At 53.6% G+C, this 18012-nt stretch overlaps 1 protein-coding gene across 1 annotated transcript in view; it reads right to left on the reverse strand.

The window, feature by feature from the left end:
- The window catches only part of LOC136949020 (latent-transforming growth factor beta-binding protein 2-like), an 86191-nt gene that overhangs the window by 4622 nt on the left and 63557 nt on the right, over nucleotides 1-18012 (reverse strand). The window contains 20 exon segments of the mRNA XM_067243212.1: nucleotides 97-270; nucleotides 628-768; nucleotides 870-998; nucleotides 1492-1581; nucleotides 1676-1889; nucleotides 2923-2927; nucleotides 3115-3249; nucleotides 3776-3907; nucleotides 9887-10015; nucleotides 10499-10621; nucleotides 12608-12733; nucleotides 12884-13003; nucleotides 13359-13484; nucleotides 14893-15018; nucleotides 15641-15766; nucleotides 15973-16098; nucleotides 16292-16417; nucleotides 16656-16781; nucleotides 17089-17211; nucleotides 17412-17534. Coding sequence (XP_067099313.1) covers nucleotides 97-270; nucleotides 628-768; nucleotides 870-998; nucleotides 1492-1581; nucleotides 1676-1889; nucleotides 2923-2927; nucleotides 3115-3249; nucleotides 3776-3907; nucleotides 9887-10015; nucleotides 10499-10621; nucleotides 12608-12733; nucleotides 12884-13003; nucleotides 13359-13484; nucleotides 14893-15018; nucleotides 15641-15766; nucleotides 15973-16098; nucleotides 16292-16417; nucleotides 16656-16781; nucleotides 17089-17211; nucleotides 17412-17534 — 2520 coding nt within the window.

Genomic DNA, 18012 nt, shown 5'->3' on the forward strand with positions numbered 1-18012 from the left:
CTAGCTAGACCTGGCCCTGGCTAGCTAGACCTGTCCTTGGCTAGCTAGACCTGGCCCTGGCTAGTCCTACAGGTGTCCCTGGTTCCCTGTTCTCACCTGAGTCCCTGAGGGGGCAGAAGGCACACTGGTCGCTCCAGGCCACCCCGTACAGACAGCAGCACTCAGTGTAGGTGGTCCTGCGACCCAACAGCGGCTGGGAGCACACATCATCCTGGAGCAGAGCCTGCCAGCAGATGTCCAGGTGGATGTCCTCATCCACCTCCTGGCTCTCTGTGGTCCAGGGAGGAGGGAGGACGGGGGGGAGGGAGGATGGGGGAGAGAGGGTGGTGGGGAGGGAGAAAAGAAGGAAGGAAGGAAAAAAAGAGATATAAATACACGATAAATCCATTATTGTGACTGTAAAAGTGTCACTGATGAATGTTTACTGGATGTGTGTGTGATAGAATGTGTGTGTGTGAGAGTGTGTGTGAGAGTGTGTGTGTGTGTGTGTGTGTGTGTGTGAGAGTGTGTGTGAGAGTGTGTGTGAGAGTGTGTGTGTGTGTGAGAGTGTGTGTGAGAGTGTGTGTGAGAGTGTGTGTGAGAGTGTGAGTGAGAGTGTGTGTGAGAGTGTGAGTGTGTGTGACTGACCCTCCGTGGTGTTCAGGCTGATGCAGCGTCTGCGCGAGGTGTCCAGGACCAGAGGAGGGCTGCAGAAGCAGTTAAACGACCCTGCCGTGTTCACACACACCCCGTCCACACACACCTTCTCTGTCTCACACTCGTCGTAGTCTGGACGGCACACACACACACACGGGCACAGGCACACACAGTTAAATCAGCAGCCCTGTAGGTGTGTGTTTGTGGCATCAGGGACTAGCTGGCAGACGTACCCACACACTCCAGACGGATGTTGTCGTAGTAGAAGCCAGAGAGGCAGAAGCAGGAGTAGGAGGAGAACAGGTTGGTGCAGCGGCCGTTCTTACAGATGTCTGGCCCAAACATCTCACACTCATCGATATCTGGAGACACAGGAGAGAGAGAGAGAGAGGGAGAGAGAGAGGGAGAGAGAGAAGGAGAGAGAGAAGATGAGAGAGAAAGGGGGAGTGGGTGAGATAAAGGTGGAACTTAAGCACTTGACGCATGTATGAATTCCCAGTGCTAACTGGAGTACATACTCTAACCTAACAAATCATCACACTGCTCACAACAGCCTCTTTCTCTATTAGAACAAGCTGCCAGCGCGACATGTGTGATCGATTATCCAGGCATGCAGGTATCCCCTCCAGTCCTACACCACTAACCGTGGAGCAAAAACCATAAACGAGGCGGGAAACGACTTCTCCTCTTATCTTTCCTCACAGCCTGGCTGCCGTGGGCAGAAATAAACAGAGCTGAGGCAGCGCTTCTGTCTGAGCGTGTGCAGAGGAGGGAGGGAGCTGTGAAGAGGCTGCAGGCGGTGGCGTGTGGCGGGTGAAAGTAGCATGTGGGGGGGGGGGGGTGAAGGTAGCGTACCTGTGAACGGAGGCTGGTCCAGGCCCTGGGGAGAGGAGGCTGGCTGGGACAGCAGCCCGCTGCCATGTGGACACAACTGGTGGTACTCCTCTAGAAAAACAATACCAGTTAGACACCTTACATACACCTTACATACCCTCCCCTCTCCTCCGCTGGTCTGTACCTCCCCTCCCCTGGTCTGTACCTCCTCCAGGGGGGGGGCAGGGGTGAATCTCACAGCCGTCCCCCCAGCCGGAGCCAGCGCTGCAGCAGCACTCCTGCTTGGTGGTGTTGCGGGACAGGACGTTGTCGCAGAAGTTGGCGTCGTTCAGGTTGTAGAAGCAGTCCTTCCTCTGCCGCTCCTCCGGGGAGGTGTACGCAGGGGCGCCCGTCTCCCCTGCAGCAGGACGGCAGCACACCTCGCGTTAGGACAGCCAGGAACACAGACACGCAGCTAAACAAGTCATGATGTACTCATACAGGGTAACCTGTTGACCTGCAGTCGGGTGCTCTAACCACTGAGCTTCATCAACCCTCTGTTGCAGTATACAAGGAGTGTATTGTGAATTCCAACATCAGCCCAACTAGCTATCTACACTAGCATATGTCTGTGGGAACTAGGTTCCCACACTGGAGCAGAGATGCCGGGCGCCTGGTTCTAGAATGTTCCAGGACCGGGAGCCCTCCAAGACAATCTCACGCCATCCATCACCATAACCAGGCAGGCCGGCCTGCCGGCGGGCTTGGCTGTGCGCTCATCGAAGGCCGTTCCCTCCGCGCCGCATGCAGACAGCAGGCAGCACATACCATCAGCTGCCTCTACCGGGCCTGCTCATTCATCCACAACCAAGGCATGGGCTCAGCCTCCAGCCCCTAGCAGCAGGCTAAGCTAAGCTAAGCCAAATGGAAACACTGGCATGTGAGACAACGCACCATTCAGTCTCACATGATTGATTAGCGCACGTCCAAAGCAAACAGAGGAATGCAGAGCTGAGGAGCGAGTATACAGGGCATAGCTGGGGTTCAACCAGAACACCAAATATCTCGGCAGGGAGAGCGGGGCTTAATAATGTAAATATGCCCCATTCGCGACACACCCAGACACACACACACACACACACTCTCCTGACAAGCTGACGACAGGCCGGTTCCACACGTTCGTGGTGGAGAGGTGAGCTTGTTACTTTGTTTGGGAGAGTCCTTGCTTGCATTTCGGTAATCTGTTTACGTCAAATCATGTTAGAGTTATAGCGGGAGACGTTTCCAAAGTGCTGTTCCCACTTTCTATACCTTATCCTTATTTGTCTTTGAAGGGGAAGTTTGGCTCTGGGATAACTGGACCTCAGAGTTGAACACTCAAAGCTTGAAACTCTCCCCTTGTAATTCATTTTTCGATAACTTGAACTCATGCTAACCTGCCGGGGTGGTGCTATCCTGAATAACAGACACGACCTCAGCTGAGACTCTGGATCGCTGAGGTCGTGTGTCCCCCCCCCCCCCCCCGTGTCCGTTACCCCCCCACACACATCCCTCCCTCACCCACATGTTTGGATAGTATGAGACGGCTCATTAAGGTAAAAACTACAACTCCCAGAAAGGAGCTGAGGCGCTAAGACCCAGGAGTCTGTGTGTGTGCAGGGTTACCCAGAGAGCGGCACTGGCTGGTGAGAGGATCAAATTCCTGGTGGTTGCTGGGGCAGATGCACAGGAAGCTGCCGTCCACGTTCTCACACAGGGCTGTCCCGCACAGCGCCAGGCTCATCTCACACTCGTTCACGTCTGCCCAGGAGGGAGAGAGAGGGGTTCACAGGGTGCATCCATGCAGAGGCTCACACACACACACACACTGACACACACACACACAAACTGAACACACGCACATCAACTGCCCCCCCCCCCCCCCACACACACACACACACATTCACACTAAACATTGTAAAACATTACATCACAACGCCAGTCAAGGCAAATCTTTTCCACGTGAAATATATCATGTAAATTAAAGTTTCCTTCTTTCTAAGACGCAAACAATATTGGGAATCCAGGTTAACAGTGTAGGAGGAGCATCCTGGGATTCAGGTGGCTGGGAGTCAGGTGGCTGAGCGGTGAGGGAGTTGGACTAGTAATCCGAAGGTTGCCAGTTCGATTCCCGGTCATGCCAACTGACGTTGTGTCCTTGGGCAAGGCACTTCACCCTACTTGCCTCGGGGGAATGTCCCTGTACTTACTGTAAGTCGTTCTGGATAAGAGCGTCTGCTAAATGACTAAATGTAAATGTAAATCCTGTCAGTGAGCGGGTACCCACCCACACAGGCCTGGCCAGGGTCCCCAAGGGGGTTAGTGTAGCCCTGGTCACACTGGCAGCGGAAGGAGCCGTCCGTGTTCTCACAGAAGCCGTGGTCACCGCAGATGGTCTCATTCAAACACTCGTCTGTGTCTGTGCAGGAGAGGACAGAGGTGATCACCATCTCTACATGCTAAACAACCAGTCAACTGGTTTCAATCAAAGCACAGTCTCGCAGTGAGGTGAGGTTATTTCAGTACCATTTTTCAGTGTTAGAAGAAGCATCTTAACATTTAATAAATGTCCTAAAGTCAGTAAAAGGGCACTGAGGTAAAGGATCTGTAACTAAAAGCTTCACATTTCTCTCTAAATTATTTTACCTCAAGAAGTAGGTACGATTCTTTTTTTCTCGCACAGTTCTAAGTCACTAAATAATTGCACTAAATAATTGCCTGACCTTCTAAGTGTGACGCAAGACTAAAACAAACTCGACTACCACAACGCCTTACAATAACAACAGCAATCACAGCCATCATAACACGTCAGGGCGGCTAAATGAACTCGCGGTATGAGCTGGATGGTTTCCAGCTTCGTGGGGACCCAGATAATATGATGGAGTCCATTTTGCTGGCTCTGATGGCTATCAATGAACCCAGCAGAGGGTCTGCAAGGCCCCCGTCTCACCGCGCGTTCAGCGTCCTAGAGAGCAGGCAGCATCTGGAATCCTTCAGCCTAGGCCGCTCCTCTGGGTCTCTCTGTGGAGCAAGGACTGACTTGTTGCTCGCTTTCTGAGGCTGTTGAGGTGGGATTATGTAACAGCAAGACTGGTTTACAGGCATCCAGGGGCCGCCACTGACATAAGCCACTTCAGACATGTCTGTTATGGACGTCTGTGTGTAAATACTCTATCTATTTGGCTCAAACGGGGGGTTTTAATAACAGTTCTGGCATCCCGGAATGTCCTCTTAATGTTCATCGATGGATCGGACCAAACTTGTTTTGATGTGTTTGACATCTCAAAGAGGCTGGTGAGATGCCAGAGAATGTCCCTGTGAAGGATATCACAGCAGGGGAGCTGATCTGGACCGGCTCAGGATGCTAAAAGGAGGGATAGGTACAAACCTGGCAACCCGACTCAGACGTTAGCATACACAGGCCATAGATCATAAAGCATGTTTAATGAAATCAGGAGACCTGGGTATGTGTACACTTGGATGCGTGAGAGCAGAGGGAAGCAAGGGGGAGTCAGGGTCTTCCACCCGGACCACATAACACCAAACTCTCTCTGTTTAAAGGGAACATTTGTTAGCAATTTCTTACATACATAATTTAATATTTCTTGGCGTCCCACGTTCGGTGAAAGGGCCAAAGACAGATAGCTTTAAACAGGCAAGGCTGATTATAATTGTTTAAAACACAAACACACATTCTGAAGTTGCTCTGGAAGATAACAGGTCAGTGTTAGCTTGCTTGTTCAATTTGTTCTGCGACTCAACTATTGCTTTTGTATTTTAATTTCAGTTGTCAAATGCGCTTCTGCTGCAGATTACTGAAGAGTGAAAAGGTCAGGAGTCACACTCAGTATCAAACAGCTTCGAAGGATCTCGAGGTACTTTTTCCAAATTTCCTTTGTTAGTAGACCACATGTGAGGGCTATTTCCAACTTCACAAATACTTGAATCAGCCCAAACTTATCTATATGAGAGTGTGTGGTTATGATGTGAAACACATTGTGGTCTGCATCTCTACTGTTTGACCAAGGGACATGACATGACCCAGATAAGACCTTTCTCTGCACACAGGGAGAGGCCCGGAGAAGCCAGGAACTGGGTCCTCTCGGTGGGGAGGGAGAGAGCCGGGCCCAGGGTCCGGGGCCAGGGGCCAGGGTCTGGGGCCAGGGTCTGGGGCCAGGGTCCGGGGCCAGGGCCCGGGGCCAGGGTCTGGGGCCCGGGGCCAGGGTCCGGGGCCAGGGGCCAGGGTCCGGGGCCAGGGTCCGGGGCCAGGGTCCGGGGCCAGGGGCCAGGGGCCAGGGTCCGGGGCCAGGGGCCAGGGCCCGGGGCCAGGGTCCGGGGGCCAGGGTCCGGGCCCAGGGTCCGGGGCCAGGGTCCGGGGCCAGGGTCCGGGGCCAGGGTCCGGGGCCAGGGGCCAGGGCCCGGGGCCAGGGTCCGGGGGCCAGGGTCCGGGCCCAGGGTCCGGGGCCAGGGGCCAGGGCCCATGGCCAGGGTCTGGGGCCAGGGTCCGGGGCCAGGGTCCGGGGCCAGGGCCCTGACCACCGCTGCATCACAGAGCAGAGTCTCTCTCTCAAGGAGGGGCGACCTCTGACTGTCTCCTCCAGCAGGGGACCACTGGACCAATGTAACATTGTTTATACTGTAAGTCTGGACCAATGTAACACAGTTTATACTGTAAGTCTGCTGTCAAAATCAATCTAAATTTTGACTCAACTTGTCTGGTTTAGTCAGAAATTGATTTAGACAGGTAAGTCTAACCACAGTAATAACAGGATACTGGGAGAGAGTCCATTCAACAGCTGGTGTAGGAGACATTCTTTTGTTAATTTATGCTAAGAAACTCTAAAAGTCTTATTCTAATAACTTATTCTGTTCTATATTTGTAATGACATTTGGCTGGTATTTTGTTTAAGGTGAAATTAGTTTTACTTGATTCGGTTTACGAGGAGGCAAACATTTCCACCAGTCCACCTACATCTCCATCTGGACAGCCTGCTGAGAGTCGGGGGGGGGGGGGGTACTGTGACCTGCAGCGAGCAAGCAACCTTCCTGCTTGGGAGAGAAGTGGGTTTCTCTTGAAGCGTTGGAGCCTCCCAGTCTCTGAGGCCGATCTTCTAAACGTTCAGCTGCTCCATGAAATCATCAGGGTCTTAGAGCTTTCCCCCCATGTATGAAACATGGAACAAAAGGGCCTGCTTCCACATGTGGAGTCTCTGGGATGATGGTATCCAGCGCGTCAGGGGGGTTTCCACGGACCACCTCAGACAGGGATACCACTGGACTGACAGCGTCACTAAACAGGCCAATTAGAATTGTCCGTGGAAGCGAGAGAGAGCTGCGCATGCTAATCATGGAGCTCATGACCTGTGGGAAACACGGAACGCATGACATAACTGCTGTCAGGCTCCGACAGGAAGCTGTTACCTCACTTCCTCTTTCCATGCTACCATCACCGGCGTTAAGTCAGAAAGGACGGTGGTTCCATCGCCGGAGGGGAGACGGGGAGGGGAGGTGGGAGGAAGGGTGAGGAGTTCAGTTTGGACGGGAGGTGCTGAGGTGATGGGGCGACCTGCTCAATTAGCTACCCCATCGCTAAGGCTGTCTGCTCCAGGGGCCCCAGCTTCCAGGGAGGAGATCCGGGGATGGTGCCGGGTCAGGCGGGAAGGTTAAGTGGAGGTCCTGGTTCCGTGTTAATCTCTACCACATGGAGAGAGAAGCTGGGCTCCCTGGGCAACCCTGGACCTGATGCGAGCCAGATGCAGGAGCTGCCTGACACGCTGGGCCGGCAGGGGGTTCAGGAGGTGTATTGTTTTACAGCGACGCGTGTTTCTGTGTTTCATCTGCTGTTTCATCCCTGACCCCCCCTGACCCCTGCCCACAATGGAGGTCAGAGTGTTTTTAACAGCCTGTGTTCACCCACCCCTCGACATCAGTCTCCATGTGGCCAGCGGGCAGCGGGTTGATAAATCACACAAAGACTGCAGAACGGCTCTGTACATGGGAGGGGCTGGCAGGAGGAAGGACAGGGAGTGTGACCACAGGAGATTTCCGGGGCCTGGTTACGCTGTATTAAAGATGATCATAACCACCGTAAATCAAAAACTAGCGAACTCTGATGTGTCCGACAATAAAGACCGAATCTAATAGATATACAACTGAAAAGACACGCACACAGGCAGGGTGAAGCCACACAGGGGCTCCTGCCCACAGTGAGCCACCCAGCAGCATCGTAGCTGTGGGAGAGCTCTACATGGAGCAGAGCTCTACATGGAGCAGAGCTCTACATGGAGCAGAGGTCTACATGGAGCAGAGGTCTACATGGAGCAGAGGTCTACATGGAGCAGAGGTCTACATGGAGCAGAGGTTTACATGGAGCAGAGGTCTACATGGAGCAGAGGTCTACATGGAGCAGAGGTCTACTGAGGTCTACATGGAGCAGAGGTCTACATGGAGCAGAGGTCTACTGAGGTCTACATGGAGCAGAGGTCTACTGAGGTCTACATGGAGCAGAGCTCTACATGGAGCAGAGGTCTACATGGAGCAGAGGTCTACTGAGGTCTACAGGACGGACACAGTTACAGCTCACACTCAAACTGAGGAAAAACAGTTTTCCCCTTTTGTATTACGACCGCAAAATGAGCGTGGCGAGCAAAGCCAAAGACAACCGCCAGCTCTTCGGAGGCCCAGGGAGTATAAATACAGCCCCTCAGAGTGAGAGCACATTACAGTCTGGCCTCTTCTTAAATATTTGATGATTTTTATGAGCAGACAAAACGGTCTCGGCGGGTACGTGAGCTCCCTCCCCGGACACGTTACTATGGTGACGGCAGCTTGTCCCTCCACTCCCCATCAGGCCCAGGAACAAGCAGCTATTGTGTGAGGAGCTGGCTGGTGGGGGAGGGGGGGGGACAGAGAGAGAAAGGGAAACAGAGAGAGGGAGAAGGGGAGAGAAGGAGAAAAGGAGAGAGAGGGAGAGAGAGAGCACGGCCCTCCCATCACACAGGTCCCTGGCTGGAGAGGGGGGGAGTGGAGTGAGGGCTGGCATCACTACAGCATCACTACAGCATCACTACAGCATCACTACATCATCACTACATCATCACTACAGCATCACTACAGCATCACTACATCATCACTACAGCATCACTACAGCATCACTACAGCATCACTACAGCATCACTACATCATCACTACATCATCACTACAGCATCACTACAGCATCACTACATCATCACTACAGCATCACTACAGCATCACTACAGCATCACTACAGCATCACTACAGCATCACTACATCATCACTACATCATCACTACAGCATCACTACAGCATCACTACATCATCACTACAGCATCACTACAGCATCACTACAGCATCACTACAGCATCACTACATCATCACTACAGCATCACTACATCATCACTACAGCATCACTACAGCATCACTACAGCATCACTACAGCATCATTACAGCATCACTACAGCATCACTTCAGCATCATTACAGCATCACTACAGCATCACTACAGCATCATTACAGCATCACTACAGCATCACTACAGCATAACTACAGCATCACTTCAGCATCATTACAGCATCACTACAGCATCACTACAGCATAACTATAGCATCACTTCAGCATCACTACAGCATCACTACAGCATCATTACAGCATCACTACAGCATCACTTCAGCATCATTACAGCATCACTACAGCATAAGTACAGCATCACTACATCATCACTACAGCATCACTACAGCATCACTACAGCATCACGACAGCATCACGACAGCATCACTACAGCATCACTACAGCATCACTACAGCATCATTACAGCATCACTACAGCATCACTACAGCATCATTACAGCATCACTACAGCATCACTACAGCATCACTACAGCATCACTACAGCATCACTACAACATCACTACAGAGGTGGAGACCTGGAGCTGCCGTGGAATCTGACTAGAAGAGTTAACACAGCCTCAGAATAAACAGACTGCCCTGGCCCCCGGCCCCCGACCCCCGGCCCCCGACCCCAGCCCCCGGCCCCTAGCCCCCGACCCCAGCCCCCGACCCCAGCCCCCGACCCCAGCCCCCAACCCCAGCCCCCGGCCCCAGCCCCCGACCCCAGCCCCCGGCCCCAGCCCCCGACCCCAGCCCCCGACCCCAGCCCCCGGCCCCTAGCCCTGGAAGACCCAGAGAACCTGATAGTGCTGGATCCACTTGAGCCTTTCTATCTGTGCAAGCCAGGACCACATCAGTATAACTGTGACGAACATCAGGTGTGTCTGTGTGTGTGTATGCCTGCTAAGGGAACAATAAAGACTTAAATTTCAACAGGCGTTCCTCACCGCCGCCCTGAGGTAACTGTAAACAGAGAGGGGGGGACGACACTCACCACAGTCTCCCTCCAGCGCCCCCTCCAGGCCAGGCTGGCAGCCCCTGAAGCAGCGGTACGAGCCCAGGGTGTTCTCACAGCGCCAGGTACCACACACCGAGCTGCCAAACTCCTCACACTCATTCTGATCTGAGGACACACACACACGGCACACACACTATCACGTGTGTGTACGTACACACACACACACACAGTGACACACAGACACACACACACACAGTGACATACAGACACACACACAGTGACACACACTCACACACACACAGACACGCACACAGTGACACACACTCACACACACAGTGACACACACACACCGGGCCCCAGGCCTGTGTAGCTGCTGTCCCGGGTCTCGGGCCCCGGCACGGCCAACAACAACATTATCTCAGCAACCCAAGAACTTGTGAAGGAGCAGAGGTGGAGCTTCCAGAGGGAGAAACACCTCGAGTCACAACAGGGTCATCCATCCTCCCTCTGGGGCTGGGGGGCAGGGGGGATGGGGGGCAGGGGGGATGGGGGGCAGGTAGGCTGGGGGCAGGGGGAATGGGGTTAGGGGGGCTGCTTGGCTCCAGCCATGGGGAGCGGGGTAGAGGGGTGGAGTTGGAGGTGTCTCACCTTCACAGTCAGCTGTGTGGGAGGAGAACTTGAAGCCAGCCTCACACAGGCACAGGAAAGATCCGTCTGTGTTCACACACCTGCCTCTGGAGCACACGCTGTCCTTACTGCACTCATCCATGTCTGGGAGGGAGGGGGGGAGGGAGGGGGGGAGGGGAGATGAAGGGAGAGAGGGAGGGGGGAGGGGGGAGGGAGGGAGGGGGGGGGACAGATAGAGAGGTGTGAGACTTGACAGTGATGGTCTATATAGTAAGTATCCAGTTTCTGGGATCTCTAAACCCACAGGGGACACACATCTGAGGAATGCTGGGGCAATCAGGGGCTTGTCTGAACGCACTGTCCCTTTCGGAAAACTTTACGATGCTAGCAAACAGGAAACGTAAAAAAAACATGTGCTTCGGCTTTGCAGGCTGGGAACATTCTCCCCTTAAACAATTAATAATGATGGCTGTACGCTTGATTAAATGTAGATCGGTGGGTAATTGCAGCATTACAACATCACTTACAAGGTATTTGTGTTGTGGTAGTAAGAGCGGGAGAGTCAGCAAGGGGAGGGAAGCACAGGGGAAAACCCCCCCTGTTTGCCAAAGTTTGGTAAAGAGACAACCTACAGAGTAAACCCAGGTAGGAGGCGCGGAGAGCGGACACAAGCAATACGACGACAGCATTTACACTAGAGGAATGTAGACGCTTAGACCTGTGCTGTACGATTGCTATGACTAGTGAATAAGCTACTGACTACAGGTTCTAAACAGTGCCCCTGATCACATCCCTCCAGGTAGCCAATCTTAGGGGGTTTTACATGAACACACAGAACCTGGCAACCCGTGCTCACCTGACCTCCTCTATCCAATAAGCTCCCTGCGACCCAACATGGCAGGGGCCTGGTTTTCATTGTGTCAGCGCTCCACACACGACGGCAGACGGCAGGAAAATATACCCAGTCTCTGATTTATAGGATAATTAAAGGCCAATATTTGCAGTGGCACGGTGCCAGGGGCAGGGCGGGGGCCAGGGGCAGGGCGGGGGCCAGGGGCAGGGTGGGGTGCAGGGCGGGGTGCAGGGCCTGCTCCGTGTTGTGGATGCTGTCTGGGGCTCCATGGAGGCACAGCTCACAGGGGACCCGAGCCCAGCCCAGCCGGGGCACGGGGGGGCACAGGGGGGCGGGGGCCCCCCGTCCCAAACCCCAGCCCTGAGTCGTTCCAGCCCAGGCCAGGGGCCCAACTCACAGCCTACCTGCTTCATGTCACCTCCGCCAGCCTTCATAACATGCTCAGTTTACTGCCCAGTGTTCTGTCACTGCATTCAGGCTGCCTCTCAGAGCTGGAACAAGCCAGAATCAATATTCATCCTTTCAGACATCTAGCCCAAGTTATGACCCTTTCCTACTGATTCTTCCAGTGTACACCATTAATCTGTATTTTGACAGCCGATTTCCCAGAATGTTCTAGGAACAGGCCAGTGATCTAGCCAGAAATCAGTGGGGTTTTTTGTCGGGTGTGTGACCAGGTCACTGGGTACAGCTGGACTGACATCAAACTAGTGGACAGAGAGGAGCAGAGATGAGAGAGAGCGAGGGAGAGAGACAGACAGCGAGAGGGGGAGAGAGAGGAGTGAGGTGGTTGATGTCTGGCCATGATGGCCTATTAGAGACATGGCTGAATGTGAGACTCTGTGCCAGTTTGTCTAGATGCCTGTGACCCCAAACTGGAGAGGAGAGGGGGGGAGAGAGGGGGGGAGAGAAGGGGGGAGAGAGGCTGGAGAGATAGAGCCTTCAGGTTTCTTATTCTCTACCATTTGTATTTATTGGATAAATATAGGGCCAGGCAGGGCCAGAGAGATATATATAGGGCCAGGCAGGGCCAGAGAGATAGATATAGGGCCAGGCAGGGCCAGAGAGATAGATATAGGGCCAGGCAGGGCCAGAGAGATAGATATATGGCCAGGCAGGGCCAGAGAGATAGATATATGGCCAGGCAGGGCCAGAGAGATAGATATAGGGCCAGGCAGGGCAAGAGAGATAGATATAGGTGTACTTGTACTTGAGCGGAGGATGTGTGTACTTGTACTTGAGTGAAGGATGTGTGCACCATCGCTGGTGGTTCCTACCTCTGCAGCCCACACCAGCGTCTACAGCAGAGCTGTATCCATCAGGACAGATGCACAGGTACGAGCCCTCAGTGTTCATACACTCCCCGTCTCCACAGACGGCTCCGGACACACACTCATCCACATCTGTCTCACACACACACACACACACACGGACAAGCGTTAAAATCAGGTCAGCTGATTCATGGTTATAAAGTGAAGTAAAGTAAACTCTTGGGCTGTGTGATATGAGCTGAACTCAGACACAGCAGACACTGTGTGTGTGTGTGTGTGCACCTCTGCAGGTGGTCCCCTCCCCCAGCTCCAGTCCGGGGGGGCAGGAGCAGCTGAAGGAGCCCAGGGTGTTGCTGCAGCGTCCTCCCGCACACACACCTCCAGACGCACACTCGTCCACGTCTAGGAGGGACGTCACACACGGGACAGTCACACACACACACGGGACACACACACACACGGGACAGTCACACACACACACGGGACACACACGCGACGCAGCTGGCGACACGCTCACACCACAGAGAGCTAAGCTCACAAAGTTGTTTGTTCTAGAAATAAAGTTGTTGGGGGTTTTTTTACCTCAAGATGAGTGTCATGAACATTTACATGCATCACATGACATCTCTTCCTACACTGGAATGAAGGTGTGTGACTGAAAACATCTCATGAAGCTAGCCTGTGACCACAGGTAATCACTGATGGAATCTGATTGGCTGTCAGAGTTCAGGAAGTAGGAAGAGGAGAAGGGCCGCACCTTCACAGGAGAGGCCATTGGCTGAGAGGGCGAAGCCGAGGTCACATGTCATGCAGGAGAAGGAGCCCTCGGTATTGGTGCACACACCCCCAGGACACGCCCCCAGGAAGAGGCACTCGTCTATGTCTGACGAAAGGAAAGAGAGAGAGATATAATACATCATAACAAGAAACATGTTAAAGATCATATCACCCCACCCAGAGACAGACAACCAGACACCCAGTTCTGACTGCCTGTCTCTCCTGACTCTACTGTCTGCCTCTACTCTCTGCCCTCCCCTGCCTCTACTGTCTGCCCTCCCCTGCTTCTACTGTCTGCCCTCCCCTGCCTCTACTGTCTGCCCTCCCCTGCCTCTACTGTCTGCCCTCCCCTGCCTCTACTGTCTGCCCTCCCCTGCCTCTACTGTCTGCCCTCCCCTGCTTCTACTGTCTGCCCTCCCCTGCCTCTACTGTCTGCCCTCACTCTCTGCCCTCCCCTGCCTCTACTGTCTGCCCTCCCCTGCTTCTACTGTCTGCCCTCCCCTGCCTCTAATGTCTGCCCTCCCCTGCCTCTACTGTCTGCCCTCCCCTGCTTCTACTGTCTGCCCTCCCCTGCCTCTACTCTCTGCCCTCGCCTGCCTCTACTCTCTGCCCTCCCCTGTCTCTACTGTCTGCCGCCCCTGCCTGCGTGCGAGTCACTGAGTCTGTACAGCATGCAAAGTCCTGTTTATCAGCACTGCCAGCGCTTTATTAAAAAGGGTGGAAAGATAAGTATGCAGGAACATTGGTTCCAAAACAGCAAGCCATTACAGGTGGTGCTTAATGACTATCAACAAACACTCATTGGATCACGGTTATGTGATCAGTGGAAATTCCTTTTCCCGGCAGAGACTGTGTTTCTCATGGAGACAGTGTGTAGTGTTGCTGAGGGGGTGAAAACAGTCGGGTGTGAGAGTGGAGCGGAGGTTGCAGGCAGCCTTACCCTGGCAGACAGACCTGTCCTCAGACAGGAAGAAGTCTTACCCTGGCAGACAGACCTGTCCTCAGACAGGAAGAAGTCTTACCCTGGCAGACAGACCTGTCCTCAGACAGGAAGAAGTCTTACCCTGGCAGACAGACCTGTCCTCAGACAGGAAGAAGTCTTACCCTGGCAGACAGACCTGTCCTCAGACAGGAAGAAGTCTTACCCTGGCAGACAGACCTGTCCTCAGACAGGAAGAAGTCTTACCCTGGCAGACAGACCTGTCCTCAGACAGGAAGAAGTCTTACCCTGGCAGACAGACCTGTCCTCAGACAGGGAGAAGTCTTACCCTGGCAGACAGACCTGTCCTCAGACAGGAAGAAGTCTTACCCTGGCAGACAGACCTGTCCTCAGACAGGAAGAAGTCTTACCCTGGCAGACAGACCTGTCCTCAGACAGGAAGAAGTCTTACCCTGGCAGACAGACCTGTCCTCAGACAGGAAGAAGTCTTACCCTGGCAGACAGACCTGTCCTCAGACAGGAAGAAGTCTTACCCTGGCAGACAGACCTGTCCTCAGACAGGAAGAAGTCTTACCCTGGCAGACAGACCTGTCCTCGGACAGGGAGAGACCAGGAGGACAGCTTCGGCAGGAGAAGGAGCCTGGAGTGTTTCTGCACAGCTGTCCGGGGCAGGCGTCAGGCCCGGCGCACTCGTCCACATCTGGGAGAGGAGGAGGACACAGTCAAAGGCATCTCAGTTCAGCACAACACCACAGAGAGCCCAGGATCCCCCGCAACACAAGCCTCTCTGAAAAGACCAAAATGTGCCACTTCTAATGAGCCAGATCGTTATTCACTAAGATGACATCAGCTGCTATTGTCAGCAGCTCTCTATCTTTCCAGGGGATCTATCGGAGAGAGACTCCCAGCTGGCCTCCTCTCTCTAAGGCCTCTGTGTCGTCGAGAGCGTGCCAGAGGTGGAGAGAGATCCAAGCTGTTGCTATGATGTGATGTCTGAGAGGAGTATTTTGGGATTTTGAGCTCAGGAAAAGCCACAGGGTCCGTCACACCTGACGCCTTTAACAGCAAAGCCGACTGCAGGAGAGGAGGAAGGATCACACACGCACCAACGAGCCTTTCAGCTCGCCTGGCACAGCCGCTCACATCTGCTGCCCTGGGACCAGAGGGCAGGGCCTGCTCTGCTGCCCTGGGACCAGAGGGCAGCAGAGCCACACACACACACACAGAGCCACACACACACAGAGCCACACACACACACAGAGCCACACACACACACAGACCCACACACACACACGGAGCCACACTTAGGCTGCCTACTCTACCTTCACACTCCTGTCCGTTGTCAGAGACAGTGAAGCCAGTCCTGCAGTTGAGGCAGGTGTAGGAACCCTCTGTGTTGGTGCATGTTCCCCGGGGACACGTACTGGGCAGCGCACACTCATCCACATCTGTATCAGGAACGGAAACAGGCAGGTCAAACCACCGTCCGGCTGAGGTAAACATCTACAGCTTACAGATCAATAACAATGTTTTCATTTAGCTTTTATCCAAACCAACGACCAGTACAGGGGGGAATTTAAACCTGCGATCTGCAGTCAAATGCTCTAACCGCTAAGCTAGCTCCCCCCTCCCCTGTGGATGTGGAGAGACGCACCTTGGCAGAGCTCTCCGTCTGCAGACACTGTGTACCCTGGAGGACAGCTGATGCAGGAGAAGGACCCCGGCGAGTTCACACACACCCCGTTCCCACACACAGCCCGACCCTGGCACTCGTCCACATCTGAGAGAGAGAGAGACACACACACACACACACGCACACACACACAGATCAGGAAGAGTTGGGACTGTACGTACAGTAATGATGCGTAGAACATTGTCTCCACACAACACAATCACAACAGTGCTTTGACAGTTTCACAGCCGGCCCAGTCCTGGAGGACTCTAGAAGGAGCAGACGTATGAGGGAGCCCCACCCTCGCAGCGCTGCCTGTCCTGGGACACCCTGTACCCCGTCCTGCAGTGGCTGCAGCTGAACGCCCCTGGAGAGTTAGTGCAGCCGCCGCCCAGACACACGCCGGTCTGGGTACACTCATCCACATCTGGAACACACAACACACACTATGTTTAAATATACGCATTTCTTAATTTAATATTTTTTTGGGGGGGTGATGCCGCTGTATAGACGCTGCTTGCCAGGTCACAAGAATGTCACTATCCTGATGACGCTATGCTATTCGGTGCATGTGACAAAAAAAAGAAGAAGCTAACTTTGACCTTCAACTTTTGACCCTGTTCTTCACCAAGACAGAGAGGGCGTTCTGTGTACGGCTTCCTCACCCTCACACGTCAGCCCATCAGGAGCCCGCTCAAACCCGGGCCCGCAGTCCTGACACGAGTAGGAACCTTCGGCGTTGATGCATATTCCCGTGGGGCACACATTACGCGTAGCACACTCGTTGACATCTGATAAAGACACAATCACGGGGACGTCAAAAGGCCATTGAGATCTGAATGTGGTAGCATGTGGTAGCATGGGTTAGCATGTGTTAGCATGTGGTAGCATGTGTTAGCATGTGTTAGCATGTGGTAGCATGTGTTAGCATGTGTTAGCATGTGTTAGCATGTGGTAGCATGTGGTAGCATGTGTTAGCATGTGGTAGCATGTGTTAGCATGTGTTAGCATGTGTTAGCATGTGGTAGCATGTGGTAGCATGTGTTAACAGGGACTATAAAGAGACCCTGTGTTCCACGGGCCTAATCCTCTACATACCTTCACAGGCTTTGCTGTCGGAGCTGGCCTGGTAACCATGGCTACAGGTGCACCTGTGGGAGCCGTCCAGGTTGACACACCTGCCGTGGAGGCAGGCTCCGAGGATCAGGCACTCGTCCACATCTGGAGACAGAGACACAGACAGAGCGGCTCGTAAACAGCCTCTCCTCGCTGTCCGACCGTGCCTGAAACCCCCTGGACCTCACAGACATGCTCAGTAGCAGCGAGGGGGGCTGAAGCGAGGGGGGCGTGCGACAGCTCTGACTTCCACATCAACTGAGGAACCTCGTGAGCTGCGACCTACGCTTTCACCAGCAAGTTACCTTGACAACCGCTGTTGTCCGGTGAGGCCTCGTATCCTTGGTGACAGTTGCAGCTGTAGGAGCCTTCCGTGTTGACACACCTCCCGTGGGCGCACAGCGATTGGTCGAGGCACTCGTTCACGTCTAAGGGGTCACAGAAGGTCAGGAAAGAGAAGCCAGTCACACAGAGATAATACAGACTGGAGAGTGAAGCATGCCAGTCACACAGAGATAATACAGACTGGAGAGTGAGGCAACAGCAGTGATGTGATTACCTGCCAGGCAGGGATGCTTTGTACCAACCCTAACCCCACACCTAACCCCGACCCTCACCCTAACCCCACACCTAACCCCGACCCTCACCCTAACAACACTGTGCTGTCCTCCTCTCTAAACTGATGAGAATAAAGCAGAACCAAGTGGCCTTCTCTTCCAAGGAAAAGAAACCAAGATGACTTAACCCTGTATTACAGGAAGTTGCTGTGGATGCAGCTTAATGAGCATTATCTTTATCTTTCTATAACAATGCGTGTGCTGTTCCTACTAACGACTGACATCTATGGTATGTCAGTCCTCATAAATCATTCGTAAATGAAGAGGGATTTGGACTAACTGTGTGAGC

The sequence above is a fragment of the Osmerus mordax genome, chromosome 9 (genome assembly GCF_038355195.1).
Source record: "Osmerus mordax isolate fOsmMor3 chromosome 9, fOsmMor3.pri, whole genome shotgun sequence".
Taxonomy (NCBI): domain Eukaryota; kingdom Metazoa; phylum Chordata; class Actinopteri; order Osmeriformes; family Osmeridae; genus Osmerus; species Osmerus mordax.